At 37.7% G+C, this 16466-nt stretch overlaps 3 protein-coding genes across 6 annotated transcripts in view; 2 read left to right on the forward strand and 1 right to left on the reverse strand.

Annotated features, from left to right (window-relative positions):
* Window positions 1-18: 18 nt before the first annotated feature.
* LOC146479144 (lysine-specific demethylase 8-like) lies at window positions 19-3320 on the forward strand. The gene is made up of 2 exons (XM_085111415.1): window positions 19-1267; window positions 2530-3320. Exons 1-2 carry the CDS (start codon window positions 65-67, stop codon window positions 2692-2694), a joined length of 1368 nt encoding a protein of 455 aa, XP_084967541.1. The 5' UTR covers window positions 19-64; the 3' UTR covers window positions 2695-3320.
* A 613-nt stretch (window positions 3321-3933) lies between these two features.
* Window positions 3934-8860, reverse strand: LOC146479145 (uncharacterized). Its single transcript, XM_085111431.1, has 3 exons — window positions 8024-8860; window positions 5045-5182; window positions 3934-4201 (listed from the first exon to the last, which is right to left on the reverse strand). The coding sequence occupies exons 1-3, from the start codon at window positions 8048-8050 to the stop codon at window positions 4046-4048; spliced, it is 321 nt and encodes a 106-aa protein (XP_084967557.1). The 5' UTR covers window positions 8051-8860; the 3' UTR covers window positions 3934-4045.
* Window positions 8861-9166: 306 nt separating this feature from the next.
* LOC146479146 (uncharacterized) overlaps window positions 9167-16466 on the forward strand; it is a 59052-nt gene continuing 51752 nt past the window's right edge. For 3 of the 4 annotated variants that reach the window (XM_085111381.1, XM_085111382.1, XM_085111384.1), the window contains exons 1-6: window positions 9168-9391; window positions 9584-9693; window positions 12022-12077; window positions 14018-14119; window positions 15225-15301; window positions 15457-15505. In XM_085111381.1, coding sequence (XP_084967507.1) covers window positions 9339-9391; window positions 9584-9693; window positions 12022-12077; window positions 14018-14119; window positions 15225-15301; window positions 15457-15505 — 447 coding nt within the window. In that variant the 5' untranslated portion in view covers window positions 9168-9338. Of the gene's footprint in view, window positions 9392-9583; window positions 9694-12021; window positions 12078-14017; window positions 14120-15224; window positions 15302-15456; window positions 15506-16466 lie in introns of all 4 variants that reach the window. The other variant, XM_085111385.1, reaches the window with a different exon arrangement.

Consider the following 16466-nt stretch of genomic DNA (forward strand, 5'->3'; position numbering starts at 1 on the left):
GACCATTTGTTATATTTTCCGCTGATCAGTGTAGACGTCAAAGCGAGGCTGCAACCTTGTTCCAATGGCGGACTTTTCAGTTGAAAATAGTGGTCTTCTAATCCTCCAAGAACTCCTTCCTTTGGTGAAGAAAGCGGCTGATTTGAATCTTGAACACAATCTTTCCCAACTGACAGATTTGGGTGGAAATCCAGTGCTTTTCCTTCTGGATGCAGGAGTGAAACATTTCTTCTCATGTAACTTTGACAGCTGTCTGTCAAACTGTCAAACCGTGATTGACATCTGTTGGGAGAAATGTAACACAGGTCACTGGCGGGACGTCAATGTAATTTGGAGAGAAACATATTCATATGCCAGTGTATTCAAGGCTCTGTGTCTTCACAGTTTGGGAAGAGTGATGGATGGCATGACTGCCTGTGACATGGGTCTTTTGTTGGGGGCACCAATCTTGGACAACATTTTAACTAGGATTGCAAGTGAATTTCAGAAAAAGGTTGATTATAGTAGCAAAAATCTAGCAGATAGTGATATTTCTGATATTTGTGATTCTGGAATCCAAAAGAATCTTGATGAAACGAAAGTGGCTTCTGGAAAAAGGAGGTTGAGTGACAATTTTTCGACTGGGATTGAAGATGGGAAAAAAGAATCCACAAAACATGGTTCTATAAAAAGACAAAAAAGGGTTGGAATTCCCACAATTGAAAAGGCAGCTGAAATTGGTCATATCCATTGCCCTTCACTAGAAGCCTTTCTAATGAACTACATACAGAAAGATAAACCAGTTATTCTTGATGGAGTGATGGACCACTGGCCTGCCAGAACAACTCATCAATGGAGCATAAAATACCTTAAGAGCATTGCTGGTTGCCGCACTGTACCTGTTGAACTTGGATTGAGATACACAGATGATACTTGGACGCAAAAATTAATGACAGTAGGGGATTTTATTGCCAATTACATTGATCCAATTGAAAGTGGACAGGACTCGGAAATTGCTTATTTAGCTCAACATCAGTTGTTTGATCAGATACCAGAATTACGACAGGATATTATTACTCCTGATTACTGTTGTCTTGGTGACAGTGATAATGATGTGATAATTAATGCTTGGTTTGGACCCAGAGGTACGGTTTCACCGATGCATCATGACCCATGCCACAATCTCTTGGCTCAAGTGGTTGGAGAGAAGTATTTGAGATTGTATTCAAAGACTGAATCAGACAAGCTGTATCCTCATAAATCTACTTTGCTGAATAACACAAGCCAGGTAATATTTCTATGAAATCCTTTTTAAAGGGTAAACATTACTGCAACCGGGGCCTAATGGCTCAGATTGTTTGCATTTAGTTCTGATCTCTCAAGCACAAAATAACCGGGAATGTTTCCTTGCCTCTTCATTTAAATGCTGATCCCTTGCAGGGTTAATGGTGATGATAATGATAATGGTCTGGCAAACGGGCAGCAGATGTACCCATTTTACATTAATCTGTTAGGAAATACTACTGGACGTCAGCTTATATAGGTGCTGATGGCTGCTCTAATTTCTCCTAACATTTAGTCACATTTTCCTGTAGGGGTCTTTGTAGTGGCTGTGGCTAAACCAGCTTTTATGGAAGGCAATGCCATGGCAATGAAAATAACCAGCTATGTGTACTCACAGCTTTAGAATGACTAAAAAACAAAAGGTGTGAGACCCTCAATGGGAAGGGGGCGGGGTGGCAAGGGGGGAAGGTGTACTCAATGGATTTTTGGGTGGGGGTGTGCAGCTAGGACTCTGAAACTCCTACCCAAAACTAGAGCACATACAGCCTCGTTTTGCCATCCCATTTTTAGACTTGAGTCTTAATTTTTATTCCTGGGGACCTTTTCCAAAGTAACTTTATCTCAATGATACCCTATTCTAGACCAAAACTCTCTGATTTCTATTCCCTATCCCAGACTAAACTGCGTGAAAAAAAAAACAACATATCTTTCAAAGTGGCACATACCTTTTCAGCAAGACTGTCTAGCAATGCAAGCTCTTCAAAAATGAACTAAGTGTAACTTTCCCTTGAATGAGGGAAAAAGCTTTGTGGCATTATTCACTTTGGAATAATAATTTAACTCCAACAGTAACATAGCAGCACATCTCATAACATTCTACTTGTTTTCTTGGCCTGACCACCAGTGCCATATAAGCTCCTGGCTTGAGCATCTCATTGTGTCCTCTAGTCTGTGCTATATATTGAAGAGTTTTTATTATTATTATTATTATTATTATTATTATTATTATTATTATTATTATTATTTATAATACTATTTACAAGGCTAAAAAGTTAAAAAGATATTAAAAACCAAACGTTTTCGACTAATCAAGTCATCCTCAGATTAGTTGAAAATGTTTGGTTTTTAATATCTTTTTAACTTTTTAGCCTTGTAAATAGTATTGCAAATCTCAAGCGAATATTATGGATAACATTATTACTATTATTATTATTATTATTATTATTATTATTATTATTATGATTATCATTACTCATATCTTTTCAGGTGGATGTCGAGGAGCCAGATCTTATCAAGTTTCCTGAATTTTCATCAGCTGTTTATCAGGAGTGTATTCTGAAGGAAGGACAGATGTTGTACATTCCGCCATATCACTGGCACTATGTCAGGTCTCTTTCACTCAGCTTCTCTGTCAGTTTCTGGTGGAATTAACTTTTTACTTTTTGATTTAATTATACAAATTACCAAACATGCATATTTTCAAAAATGTGTATTCTATTTCTTCTAAAAATTCTATTTAAAAATTAACAGAATTACAGTAAACTGCTGCTCAATATACAGATCAATATTTATATTCTTTCGTTGTAACTTTCATTTGAATGATGTCTTTGGTGTCAGATTTAAATGTCAGAAATGCATTGTATAGCAAATTAAACAGCTTCACAGCAACAGTACTGTTCGAGGGCATTATTTTCCATGTCTTTGCTGCACAGTTGTGTTCAATCCAAAGAATTGAAAGTTCAGGAACGTCATTTCATGGCTTAAGGGTTTTGTGGTCAAAATTTAACACGTGGTAAAAAACAGGGCTTCGTGAGCAGGCTAATAAATCTTCAAAAAATCATTAATAATTCATAAGCCCATTGACCCATTGACAAATGGTCGATAAAACATCACGTGCAGTGGCTTTAAAACCCGATAAAACCTCCTCTTAATGTTTTTCTCGTATGCTAATTCCAACGTTCACAAAAGCATCATGGTTATGAACTCTCTTGACACACGCTTTTTCAGGAATGTTTTTGAAGCCGTTCAAAAAACTCGCAGCACGTGTTTTATCGGGTCTGTAAAGGCTGGTTTCCATATGATCGCAGATCGCAATAAGGTCTGCGATCGTCTGCGATCATATGGAAACTACTTCTGCGATCGTCTGCGATCCTGCGATCGTGATCGCAGAAGATAGAACCATGTTCTATCTAAAGGCTGGTTTCCATGTGATCGCGGATCGCAGATCGCAGATAGCAGATCGCAAACAATCGCAATTGATCGCATACGATCGCAGGAGATAGAACATGGTTCTATCTTCTGCGATCGTCTGCGATCACGATCGCAGGATCGCAGACGATCGCAGAAGTAGTTTCCATATGATCGCAGACCTTATTGCGATCTGCGATCTGCGATCTGCGATCCGCGATCATATGGAAACCAGCCTTTAGATAGCACATGGTTCTATCTTCTGCGATCGTCTGCGATCACGATCGCAGGATCGCAGACGATCGCAGACCTTATTGCGATCTGCGATCATATGGAAACCAGCCTTAAGACTCAACCTGACTTCTGTGTTGCTAAGAAATTCTTCTCAGCTTAAATGCGGAAACCGAAAAATCGTGTACCAAGAGTTTGACTCTGGAACGTTTGATGTGATGAAAGAGCAGACTTTATCACAACCCAACATACTTGAGTTTCGTAACAAACTTTTAGTTATCCTTCACCATTTACCCTGATTTATGACAGAGCAAAGGATAAGGTTTCGCTGGAGTTGCTGCTTTTCCCAAACCGTTTGGTCTCCCTATATTTCAATTATTTTGAGCGGTTTTCGTTGTTTCTTAAATTGCGTCGAAACACTTTTCTCCCGAACTATTTTCAGTCTTTCGAGAATAATTTTCCTTAAGGTGTCATCAATGTCGTTCCGAGATATGATCTTGAGATAACATCTTTCAACTGCCTGGAAAGAAAAATGAGAAAGAAAGTTCAAGGTAAAGCTTACATTTACATGTAAATTTGACAGTCTCTTGACAGAAGGCCAATTCCCTATGGACCCTATGTCTTAGTGATATTATTGTATCCTATAACGCAAGTCATGCAATTCTGCAAAAGTCGGTCAGTATAAGTAAATATAAAATTCGTTGTTATTGCTATTAAGTCAGTGGGCTAGAAAGTCTTTGTAGTGTAGGTAATACTGTACCTACACTACAAAGACTTTCTAGCCCACTGACTTATTAGCAATAATTACAAGTTTAAAAAAGTTAAAAATCTAGAATGGATGTTAAGGTTCTGAAAGGGAGTAGGTGCAAACGACGATACGCAGTGAATTTTGATGGTTGGAGTATTAAAAAATGCATTTTACAGGCATTAAGATTCAGCTTGAGTTAACAAATGTCGTGCCCCACCCTCCGTCAATAATTTAATGGTCAATCCATTCCAATGCAACCTTTGCGGCTCAACAAAAAGGAAACACGAGTTATTTGGCGTGTCTGAAAGTGAATTTTTGTCACGCGATTCAAACTTCGCGTAATTATTTCAGTTTAGCCTTTGATCGGACGGAGTAATAAGTCATCGCGGGTCGGAAGGAAAAATTTTGGCTTCGTTTCCCTTAACTTTGGCACTTACCGTAGCTTGCACTCACTTTGATCAAACTCTTTGCTTTCGCGCGCAAAATGGGTACGAGCTCGGTAGGAGGGCGCAGACTGCGCCCTACTTGTTACGTAAATGCTTCCCAATTTGTTTGGCATAAAACTGTTACATCACAGTCATTCCCAAACATAAATTATACCTCCATTTATATTACCTCTAAAATCTGCGGAGCCGTCGTCAGTTCAACCAATAAGGCAGCAGCTTCACATTGAACCAGCACGAGTTGGGATGATGTCATCAAACTGAACACGCTCTGCACGAAACAACTGACGTTTGTCAAGCGCCGGGATTTCTGATGAAATTCAAAGAAGTATTAGTGTTTTTCAAGCGTTATATAACCATCATTTATTTGTGCGGTGTCTTAACCCTGTCAAATCGCTTGCCTTCGTTTTAGCTTCCTGATGGCCCGATTGAAGGGCGGTAAAATAACACAATTCTCGGGAACAAGCGTTTCAAGGGGGGAGGGGGGTGCGGGGGGTTGTGCGGTTTTCACTGTTTGAACGCGTGGCAGTTGCTCAAGAGAGAAAAAAACGTCTCAATTTCTGGGAAGACCTTAGATAACAAGGACATAAACCAGGATTTCAGAGCCAAACATGGGTTTGGTGGGGCCAGTGCCCATTCTCGCAGGCTCACAAACCTGGTTCCAGTCCTTGTTATTAAGGATTTTCCAATTTCTGCGCGGTCAAAAGGCGAAAAAAGGCACAAAACCTGCTGCGCAGGCTAGGGAACTTGAACAACCTGACAGCAGATGAAAAAAACTCTATAGCTGGTGTCGTTTGGCTTGCGAATAGGTTTCTTCATTCGGACTGTTAGCGAAATATCTTATTTTTACATGATACGATACTCTTATAAATTTAGCCGGAAAAAAGGCCATATTAACCTTTTGAGCCCCATCCGGAATAGTGAGAAATAACAGTGTCGCTGTTTTCGTGCACCTGCCGATCAAACTGACCCTTGGAACGAATCAGCGACAAAAAGGTACCATCAGTCCTAAAAAAAATTCATCTTATCATCAATTAATTCCGAGTTTTAAAACAACTGTAACGAAATGATCAATAAGAATATTCGAATTTCTTGGAGAAGGTTGAGATTAACAAAATATACCAAAATAGAAATTTTAATCAGCTGACTAAGTCGTAGGGATTAATATAAAGCAATCTCGGTATTTATTATGTATTTCCGGTGTTTTCTGACTTACTGATAATCTGCCATGCTTACTGCTGATAACGACTGTGTTTAAAGTTTGACAATCCGTTTAGTGTCTAAATTTTCTCAGTTCAAAAAGATGATAACGACATTCACTGAATTCTCGTCTATCTTCACCTGCTTGGAATTTTCACGTCATATGCGCTTTTCCGGTCATCATAACAAGACTTTGTTTTATACAGTTTTATATTGTAACAGATACCTCATTCACTGAGGTTGATCTGTCTTCACGCAATAGACATTCATCAACTGATCAAAATAACACGGCGAAAATAGCTCCTAATTGATACGAATTAGAGGTTTGATATTTAGGGGTTCCCAATGTGAAATCTAGTAAAGTTATTCTACAGTAACGCCCGCCCCTGAATTAATAAACGACGCTAGCACACGAGAATGTCATGGATGATTAGAGTTCATATGATGAAACATTACTCTCAGTTTGTGCCCCATTTATACGACAAAAATACCCTTCAAAACTATCACAAACTAGACGACAAACATCTCAAACTAAAACTCGAGAAGTTCCCTTTCAATATGTACTCTTGCGGTAAAAAAATGGAAACGTGTATCAGTATAGCCTGCAATGCAGGCGTATTTTTGGAGCGGGAACGCTGAATGCTGTCATCTTGGGCGAGGAAGCGCGAGAGGGCTGGAGCGAGTCAAAAGTGACCCTAAGGGAGAGGACGACTGGCTGAGAAATAAAGGAGGGGGGAGGGGGAGAGGAGGGAAAAATACGCCTGCCCGCACTCATTGTTTGATTGCAAAACCCGTACACTGGATAGACGGGGGCTCTGATTGGTGCGGTAGGTCACATATTGATTGATACCTGACAATCCACGGCAGATCGGTCCGCATGTCATTTCATTCCAGCTCCACTAGCACTGTGCTCAATGAAACCGTGTCTTTCAGAAATTGGAATATCACTTGAATTGAGCTCCGAAAAAAAAGAAATAATTTTTTCACTGTTGTCGAGACAAGATGTATTGCGAGATTTTCCTACCGCCTTTGGAAAAAGCCTTACCTTTCCGTTGTTGGTTCGACTGAAGGGCATTTAAATTGATTTTATCGAGCAAAAGTGCTGATGCGATCCTTGTCTGTCCGCTGAAAAGTGCTATGAAGAAGCAACTTCAATGGGACTAACAAAATACGGATACCGACTAAAAAGATATTGAGGATGCAAAAAACCGTTTATCATTGCTTCAGCGGAGGAGTACTGTCCGTTTTTTCGATCGCTGAAAACCATTGATACACCAGTTGACCAGCAGCTTTGTGTGATAACTGGGGACGACTCGTATACTGTTCAGTTGGACCGGGTAAAGGTTTGTATTCGCATAGCCTCGAATAAAACTTTGAAATGATCTGTGCTTGATATTCTGTATTTGACCTTTGCGGCGCACAGCGTGACACTTGTAAATCTTCTGAAAGCGAACGCAGAAAATTAACTTTACTAAATTTACTAATTTGACCGTCACACCGTAGCTTTATTCTTTCATGATTCTTTTTATTTTGAGAGAGAGACAACTTTCACTTTATTATGCTTGATTTCAAAGTAGAAACTTAGATCACGCGAAGTACGTGACATGACTGCACATGACTGCTGTGATGAACGGAAACCGGAAATGCACTGATCAACCCGCAACTATAAATAGGGGCGTTTGGCGATTACACTGGGTTTGCGGGCAGGCGTTTTTTTTTCGCTCTCATTTCCTGCCCTCCCCCCCCCCCCCCCTCCCCCTCAGCCTCCTTCAAATACGCGAACTAAATTTATTATTCAGCGCTTGCCCATGAAAAACGCCTGCACTGCAGGCTAGTATCAGTAATGATAACATGGAAAAACAATATTACGACTGTACAGATACTATTATAAAACACGTTTTGCTTTGATTTTATGGCAGAGAAATAAAACAAAAGATTTCAGTGAACTCACCCTCCTCTTGTCACTCCTGAGAAACATTGTACCGTACGATGAATGTTCAACGCTTTACCAAAAATTGTTGAAAGTTTTGAAGGGGGTCTTCTCTTGAACTGCTGTTGTAAATCCAATGGAGTCTGACGTTCCTGAACCGTGTCAAATCAATCAAAACTAAGGTTTGAAAGACTTTAAACGCCTATGTTTATCTAAAAAAATCTTTTGGCTTTCTTTGGCGCAGCTAAGGAAATTGTGATGTGCCTCGGCTGAAATGTTCGTGTCTTACTGACGGTCGCCAACGTTATCTTGTTGTTCATTTGATACAAAGGAATCTAATCTTTCGTGACCGGAACTCACGCTAACTGTAATTAATTTCATTGGCGGGTTATTTTGCGTAGAACGTTAACGCCGCATGTGGACGTGAAGCTGAAGTCACTTGTAGTTGTTATGGCTGGGCTTATTTTCGTGACGTATTCAAACAGTGATTCAATCGTGGTTCGTTGATCATGTGAAAAGGAAATGACGGTACAAAGAACTACTTCATTAGCGGAAAGAACTGTGCCAGAAAAAGGCCAACTGAATTACTTGAATAAATTTTCCGAAATCTGTCTCAAAGGCCCTGGTAAAAAACAAGCACCAGTCAGAATCGATGCAGTATTTTGGTCGTTTGGTTATCAATAGACAGTAAAGGAAAAGTTGTGAAGTGCGTGAGAGGTCTGTATGAGAAATAAACAAGATCACACATTTCAAAAACCCTTTCAAAACACTCTCATGATCAATTAGTAAACAAACAACCGGAAACAAAATGCTGCGCTGAGTTCAAATATACTGGACTTTTTTTTTCTCACATATTAGCATATTTATTTATTAGTGTTTTACATATTTATTAGTGGGAATGGTGTATTATTCAGTGAGTGACACAGGCATTCTCGGAAAAAGGAAATCCGAGTGTCCAATCCGGGAGCCGAACCCCGGGGCCGAACCTAAGACCTTTCGACTTCCGATTACTTGTTGTGCTCTAAATTAAAACTGAGCTTATAGGAGACCAATGGGGGAAAGGTCATTAAACTAATTATATCTTTATTGATGTTCTCTTTCCTTTTGCAACGACAGTAAGCAGTCCAGACTGAGAAATTTTAGCGTTCGTGTCGTGTTCGCAATGTTCGTGACCGTGACGATTTTCGCGGCTGGAAGTTTTCAGCGGTCAGGCGTGCTGGCTCAGCATCTCATTTGCGGAAAAAAATGGCGGAATGATTTGTAAAATACAGTTGATCGTTGTGTCACTCTTTATGTTTTGATCACTGTTTAGTGAAGGTCTTGCATCAGAAGAGCCATGGATTCCGTAGCAGAGGATGATATTACGCTTCCACTGGATTTCGATAGGAGGTAATTTGGACAAGAAGTTTACATTGTGTTTCGTTTTGTTTGACAAGTTGTTGTTCATCATTTGACCTCAGTGTGGTCTCGCATTGGGCTATCAAAACACCAAACTGATCTATTATTTATATTGCTAGCCTTTGATGAGCCTCATTTGCGGCTTGGATGAAGGTTGTTTTAATTATCGAATTCGTTTTTTAGCACAAATCTTGCCAAGTTCAAGGCAGCTGTGGCGGCGGGTACCGGGGGAGACATGTTAGATTCTTCTGCAGAATTCTCCGAACGGTTGACTCTAAGACCAGCGATTACAGGTGTGGATCATTTGAAAAGTTCTCTTACCTCTACTTTTAGGAATCTAGCCTTACAAATAAGAGCCGCATTGGACTGTTCTGTTTTGTTATTCATATGTCCACATAGTTCTGATTCTAATTTGTCTTCGCGCGCTATGTCATGCACTTGCATGGATGTCAGTTTTAGTTATTTACAGGAAGTAGGGATGTGTCAGACTCAGGCGAAACATGCGCAAAAATAAGAAATTAACGCGGCGTTTTCGAATTGGGGATAAATACACCTATGTTTGGTTCTTGCCTGATAATAATTATCAAGGCCCAAAAAGAGTAATTGTTGTTACTGTTTCTAAAAAATTGCTATTCTTTCAGCTTTGCAGCTGCTCATTAGCAAGAAGCAACAGGTGCAACAGTTTGCACTTTATAGATAAGCTGTGTAGGATTCTCACTATATAAATGAACCGAGGGGGTGTACTAGTAGTACGACGTTTTATTGATTCATTCTCTATGCTGTCTGGTGACACTCTTGCCATTTACCAGTAACGAAGTCTTCACAATCTCGTATGGCAGCTCCTCTGTGGGGACATTTCAATTTTTGTCTGCAACCCCCTCCTAAAATGATGGCAAGTTTTTGCAAAGGGGCATTGGGTTTTTTGCTCAAAGAAGCCATCAAAATTCAAATTTGGGATCCTCGTTTCAAAGGTTCCTGGTGTAGGCAATGGAATGTTCGCTAATTGGACTCAATTGAACGCAATCAAACTCAATCCATGGTTTGAGTAAAATTGAGTTTGTTAATTGAATGTAACCAAACAGCAAAATTTAAGTGAGTTCTATTGCCAAATCAGTTGAATGCATTCAAACTAATTGCAGACAATTGGTTGATTGAGTTTGATTGATTGAATTTGGAATTTCTACTGAATCAAACTCAGTATGGACTGTCAGGTTGATGGAGTTTGGAAATTAAACTGAATCGAACAAAGTCCTTGGTATGAGTTTGACTGCTAGTTCAGTTTATGAACTCAAACTATTTTGCAACTGCATCTACATAGCCTCATGTATAATGTTGTTGTTTAATTTTTTTTTTTTTTTTACGGCCCTATTCTCCCAGAGGAGATAAGGAACTAAGTCAGTAAGTCAAGTCAAGTTAAATATTTTTTGGTGCAAAATGTTTCAAAACAGTTTAATTTTTACTTTCCTGTGCAGTATCTGTTATCATAATCTGTGACAAAGGGAAATAATAATCAAACTGGTTTGAAAAATTTTTAAACCAAAAACGTTTGGAACCACAACATATACATGAATACATGTACCATTGGAAACTAAACAAGAATCATAGATTAAGGTGCTGAAACTGTTTATTAAGTAATGGATGCTCCTTGTCAATCACTCGGGATTGCCTCATAACAAATCATAAACTGCTCAGTGTGCACTGTTGAGTTATGGATGTACGCAGGAGGTTTCTAAGCATAAAAGAAGCATAAAAGATCATATTGAGCCACTTTAGGATCTGTGAAAGCTTAGCAAACCTCTCAAGTGCATCCATAACTCAATTGTCCATGCTATGCAATCTACCTTTTGTTTTATAGAATAATGTAAACTCTGTTTTCATTTGAGGTACTGATGTGTAATATAAATCCTACATTTCAAAGAATTTACAAGTAAGGATGGTGCCTACTTTTATTACTGTGCATCCATTCTGCACTTCTGGAGATACTTGGGTTTCCCATGGGTGGTGCCTTCTAATACAGGGATATTTTTGTGAAGTTTAAAAGTATGTGGAGAAAGCAGAACTTAGCTAGTGCTCTTGGTATCCAAAAAGAAAACTGGAGGTAACCATGCATTGTTCAGAGATAATAAAGCTTCAATTTGACAAAAAGAATGCCATACATTGCTTTGTATTTTACTGTTTTTTTAGAATAATTATTTTTGCTTCATTATCTCTAAAAAATGCGTGTTTACCCCCCAATTTTCTTTTTGGATTTCAATAGCCCTTGCTAAGATCTGCTTTCCCTGCATAGTCACAAACCACGCAAAAATACTTCTTTATAAGTAGGCACCGTCCTTAAAAATTAAAAACATATTAGGTTTAATCCAGTTGTCTTCCATCTCCAGATAGATTTTAAGATCTCTTTTTGTTGCTTACCTACATGTTTCTAACAATTTTGGCTTAAAAAAGTTGAAAATCGAAGCCACAAAACCAGAATTGTATTTGAGTATAACTTAATGTGAGCGCACATGATCTTTCTCGAACATGCACCCATGGGCAAATAGACTATTAATGGTAATTAAAAAAATGGTAATTAACCAATCAGAGTACATGCTTTATTTTACTTATGTTATTTGTGTTGTTAGGTGGAGTGTCCCAAGATAGTGAAAAAGTCACAAAGACAATGAAAGATTATGAACATGTAAGTATACTGGTAATTTATGACAATATATATGTTGTGGTTCAAAATGTTTCTGGTTTAAAAATTTTTCAAACCAGTTTGCTTTTTATTTCCCTTTGTCTCAGATTACAGTAATGAATACTGCATAAAGGAAAAGAAATAAACTGGTTTGAAAAATTTTACCCCCCCCCCCCCCCCGAAAAAAAAAAAAAAAAAAACACAACGTATTCAAGGTATTACCTTGGAAGCAGAGATCCCTTTGATCTTCCTAGAAAAATCTACAATGTAGAAAGATGAAAGGATGTCTGCTTGCAGGGTAAAAGGGTATTAATATATTGCACATACACAAAACTGTGAGTGGATAGTAATATCATTATTGATAATAATTATGGTTTGATGTTTTTCCTCCATCTTTTTTGTTTGTTTTCAGATTCACTATCATTCCACTGTTTTAATAGTCTGAAATGTCAGCCGTCTCCTCCCCCTAACCCGCAGGGGGCGGCTGACATTTCAGACTACTGTTTTAACTTATGATAGAGAATCCAAGAAAGGGGGAAATAGGAAATCAAACCTTTAATAAATTTAAAAGTAATTTTTTTTATTTAAAATAATAATTAAAAATCTCTAGAGAAGACCATCACAGTTATGCCTGAAAAAATTCAGTCTTAAACCCATTACTTCTGCAATACTGGTTGACTGCTCAGTACCAACTGAGCTATTTTAGCCAACTGGGAGGTGCTCATTTTGGAGCCTCCCACACATTTGTTATTACCCTCCCCCCACAAATCCTAAAAACAAGTGCATGGGGGACCTGTCATTTTGTGAGTGTGCAGTATACTTTGGTGGAATGAATACCATGAAAGCTCTATTAAGCCTCCCTCTCTAATAAGTCCATTTAATAATTCAGCTAATTTAAGTTTTGTTCAAAAGTCATGATTTCAAATAAGTGCCACTCCCCCTCTCTCTAGTTAACTCTCATTCTTGAGGCCTGAAAATAAATAATCCCCATCAGAGATTTAATGTGTACAGCTTTTACGGTAGACAAAAGTGAAAGAAATAAAAGCCTGAAGAAAAATTCAGGCTTGAACAGGATTTGAAACCATGAATACTGTGAAACTGGTGTAGTGCTCACCAACTTTTTCAAGCCAACTGGAAGCTTGGCATTTTGTGAGTTTTGTACTAAATGCTACAATTATCTCTTTGATGACTTCTACTGACTACAGCACATCATTTGTTTTATAAAACAGGTCTCTGTATTGCTGTCCATACATGAAGGATAAAATAATCTCCATATTAAAAAATCTTGGAGTCTAGTAATAATAATTATTAGACTCTGAGATTTTTTAAAATGTATTGTTTTTCTTTGCATGCGTATGGATGGAAGGTCTAACTGAGAATTAAGAATGATAAAAAATGGACACGTGTGGATGATGCTTAAGACATGTGTCCCTTACGTGAAGCTTTGGAATGGATATCAATTTTAATCAGACGTGATTTATGCGCATACTTGTAATGACAAGCTGTGTTTTTGTGTGTCTGTGTATTTCATTGTTTTAGTAAAAGCTTGAATCTTTTTCATTTTCAATTTTATGTCCTCATAATACTGTTGAGGTCTTGGATTATGAAATATAAGAAAAACAGGAAAACTCAAACACTGAAAATGTGGATAAAGTAAAAAAAAAAATGTCAAGATTAGTGTTCATATTTAATATTATTTTAGGCTGTCAAAATTCACACAAAAACAATTTCCATATCCCAGAGTTTTGCTTTTTTCTGAACAATGGCAAAACAGCTGAACGAGGTTTGAACTTTATTTTATTACCATAGCCTTTCAAATTTTCTTTCCATGAAGATTATTTGGTTTGTTTTGATTTTCAAGGTTGGTGGGCACTGTACAGCCAAATGAAATGACTATCGTGACTAATTAAATGTTGTCTGTTTTGTTCTTTTTATTTCAACAGCAAATTTCAGAGCTGAAAAAGGAAAATTTTGGTCTGAAGCTGAGGATTTACTTCCTTGAGCAGCAGAATCATAGTGATATTCCAGAGGATATTTTTAAGGCTGTAAGTTAAAAAAAAAAAAATTTACAGAATATGTATTAATTTGATATTTAGATTGATTCATAAAAAAGAGGAAGAAATTAACTTGTCATCATTGTTTGCTCAGACAAATCATTGTGACAAGTTACCGGTAAACCTTTTTTTCTGAGTTTATTAGACTAATGAGAACGCTTCTTCACTGATTCATTTATCAAAGTTACCATATCATGTAAATCACATATTCATTTCTTGCTCCACTGTCGACATATTCTGCCTTGCAGTTCTGGCATGGCGTGTATCACATTTTGCTCTAGTCATATGGCTTAGCTCACCACAAGTCCACCATAGCTAAGTGGTAGAACATCTATCTGGCATCTGCTCTCTCTCCAATTTTTTTTCTGAGTTTATTTGACTTAAGAACTCTTCTTCACTGATTCATTTCTCCAAGTCGCCTTTTCACTCATGATTTAAACCTCTTTATTACAATTTTTGCATGGTACTACTTGCAGTCTCTTCTGTCCTGCAAAGTAGTACGTGCAGCTGTCAGTCCTTCAATTAAGATCATACATTGTTAAATATTGTTTTTTATTTTTATTGTGTAATTGTTTGATATTGAAGTTATTATCCTGTAAATAATTCATTAAATAATCATCATGATGGTAGAATCCCCCCCTCCCTGCCTCCACTATCTGGAACACTAGCTTTCTAGAACTTCTCACTGTCTCAAAGGGAAACTGGTTTCCTTAGCTACAGTTTACACTGTAATTTGGTGTTGTAAACTCTGAAATAATATCTCAAACTCTATTTACCTAAAGTATTTATCAATTGAAAATAAAAAGTGCTATCTCACTAAGTGTATTGGTAAGATGTCGCAATATTATTGCTCTTTTGTGCAAAGGTGTTAAATAATTTTGAACTGCCTTTGTACTGGATTCTGTTGCTGGTTTGCACAATTGTATGAAATAATAAAATAAGTAAATAATTATAAAAATAATATTATTGTCTTCCTGGACAGGTGTGAACTTGTACTTCTAATAACTGCTAATTAATCGCAGTTCAGTTAATGTGGTGTTTGCCAAGTTAAATTTTAAATTTAATCAAAGTTCTGTTTATTTCTTATTTATTAAAGAACATAGAACTCAAGGTGTCAGTTGAAAAGTTGAAGAAGGAGCTTGTTGAAAAACAGGAACTACTTATCAAGGCCTCGTAAGTCAAATTAATGCTCAATTGATGGCACTTGTGATTCAGAATATCTTTTAATAAAAAGTTTATGATCAGAAGCATCAGTCACTATTATTTTTGCACCCTGCCCCCACCACAAAAAAATCCTTGTTTTATTGCTTTTCTCTTCTTTCTCCCAGGAATGCTGTTGAAGCTTTGGCCCAGCATAGTGACACACAGATCAAACAGGTCTGCAACTGGTGATTCTGTCCTTACACACATGTAAATGGTGCACTGTGAGAATATCCTACATTAATTAAAAAGACAATAACTTTTATTAATTGTCTGATAAATTTGGTAGAAGTTCACAAAGACAAAACTGCATTACCCTGTTTATGTGTTAATGAATTTGGTGTGCAGCAAAGAGGTGTCTTAATATCTTAAAATTTATGCTGTGTTCTTCACACTTTTACCTGTGTTAGTTAACCCTTCAAGCTTTAGTTCAACATACATTTTCTCCTCACTGTTTACCACTAAGTTTGTTGTCGAAACTGCTTCCTGCACAATAATCTCACACTCTCAATAATATTAAATTTTTTACAGACTGAATGGTTTTTAGCATTCATGTAACTCTCCTGGTCAAGCTTACAACTATCTCTCGCCATGTGCTCTGAGATGCAAAGAACCCAAACAGTAACAAAATCCTAGTATGATATTTATAGATACATGTATTTGCTCCCAGACCCTGCCAGCTCTGGGAAGGGATGCCTGGTCTAGAATAAAATTGTACAAAAAACTAAACGATTACAACAGTAATGATCAAATAGCCAACAGCGAGTTCTCACATTGTCTCCTACTGTATGTTACCAGCTGCAGAAAAAATCTTTGCACATCAATAATATTATTATTTCTGGAGTGATCATTTCCCTTTTTTCATGACCTCTAAACTTTAATCAAGCAATGCTATTATAAGATAGGGTTTCAGAGTCCCAGCGGCACCACCCTCTCCCAGATCTCTGCCCTAATCCCTAATCTTACCATCTCCTGTAGGTGATCACCTTTGACAATAGGGAGCTTAAGCAAGGACGACCGCAACGGCAACGAAAACTTCACCTGAAAATATATCTTTATTTCATTTGTGCAACTTCGCGATTATTTCAACTCGCTCAACTTTTACAAAAATGGTGAACTATCCAGGAACCAAATTGGT

Source organism: Pavona decussata, unplaced genomic scaffold, assembly GCF_977016875.1.
Source record: "Pavona decussata unplaced genomic scaffold, jaPavDecu1.1 SCAFFOLD_61, whole genome shotgun sequence".
NCBI classification, from domain to species: domain Eukaryota; kingdom Metazoa; phylum Cnidaria; class Anthozoa; order Scleractinia; family Agariciidae; genus Pavona; species Pavona decussata.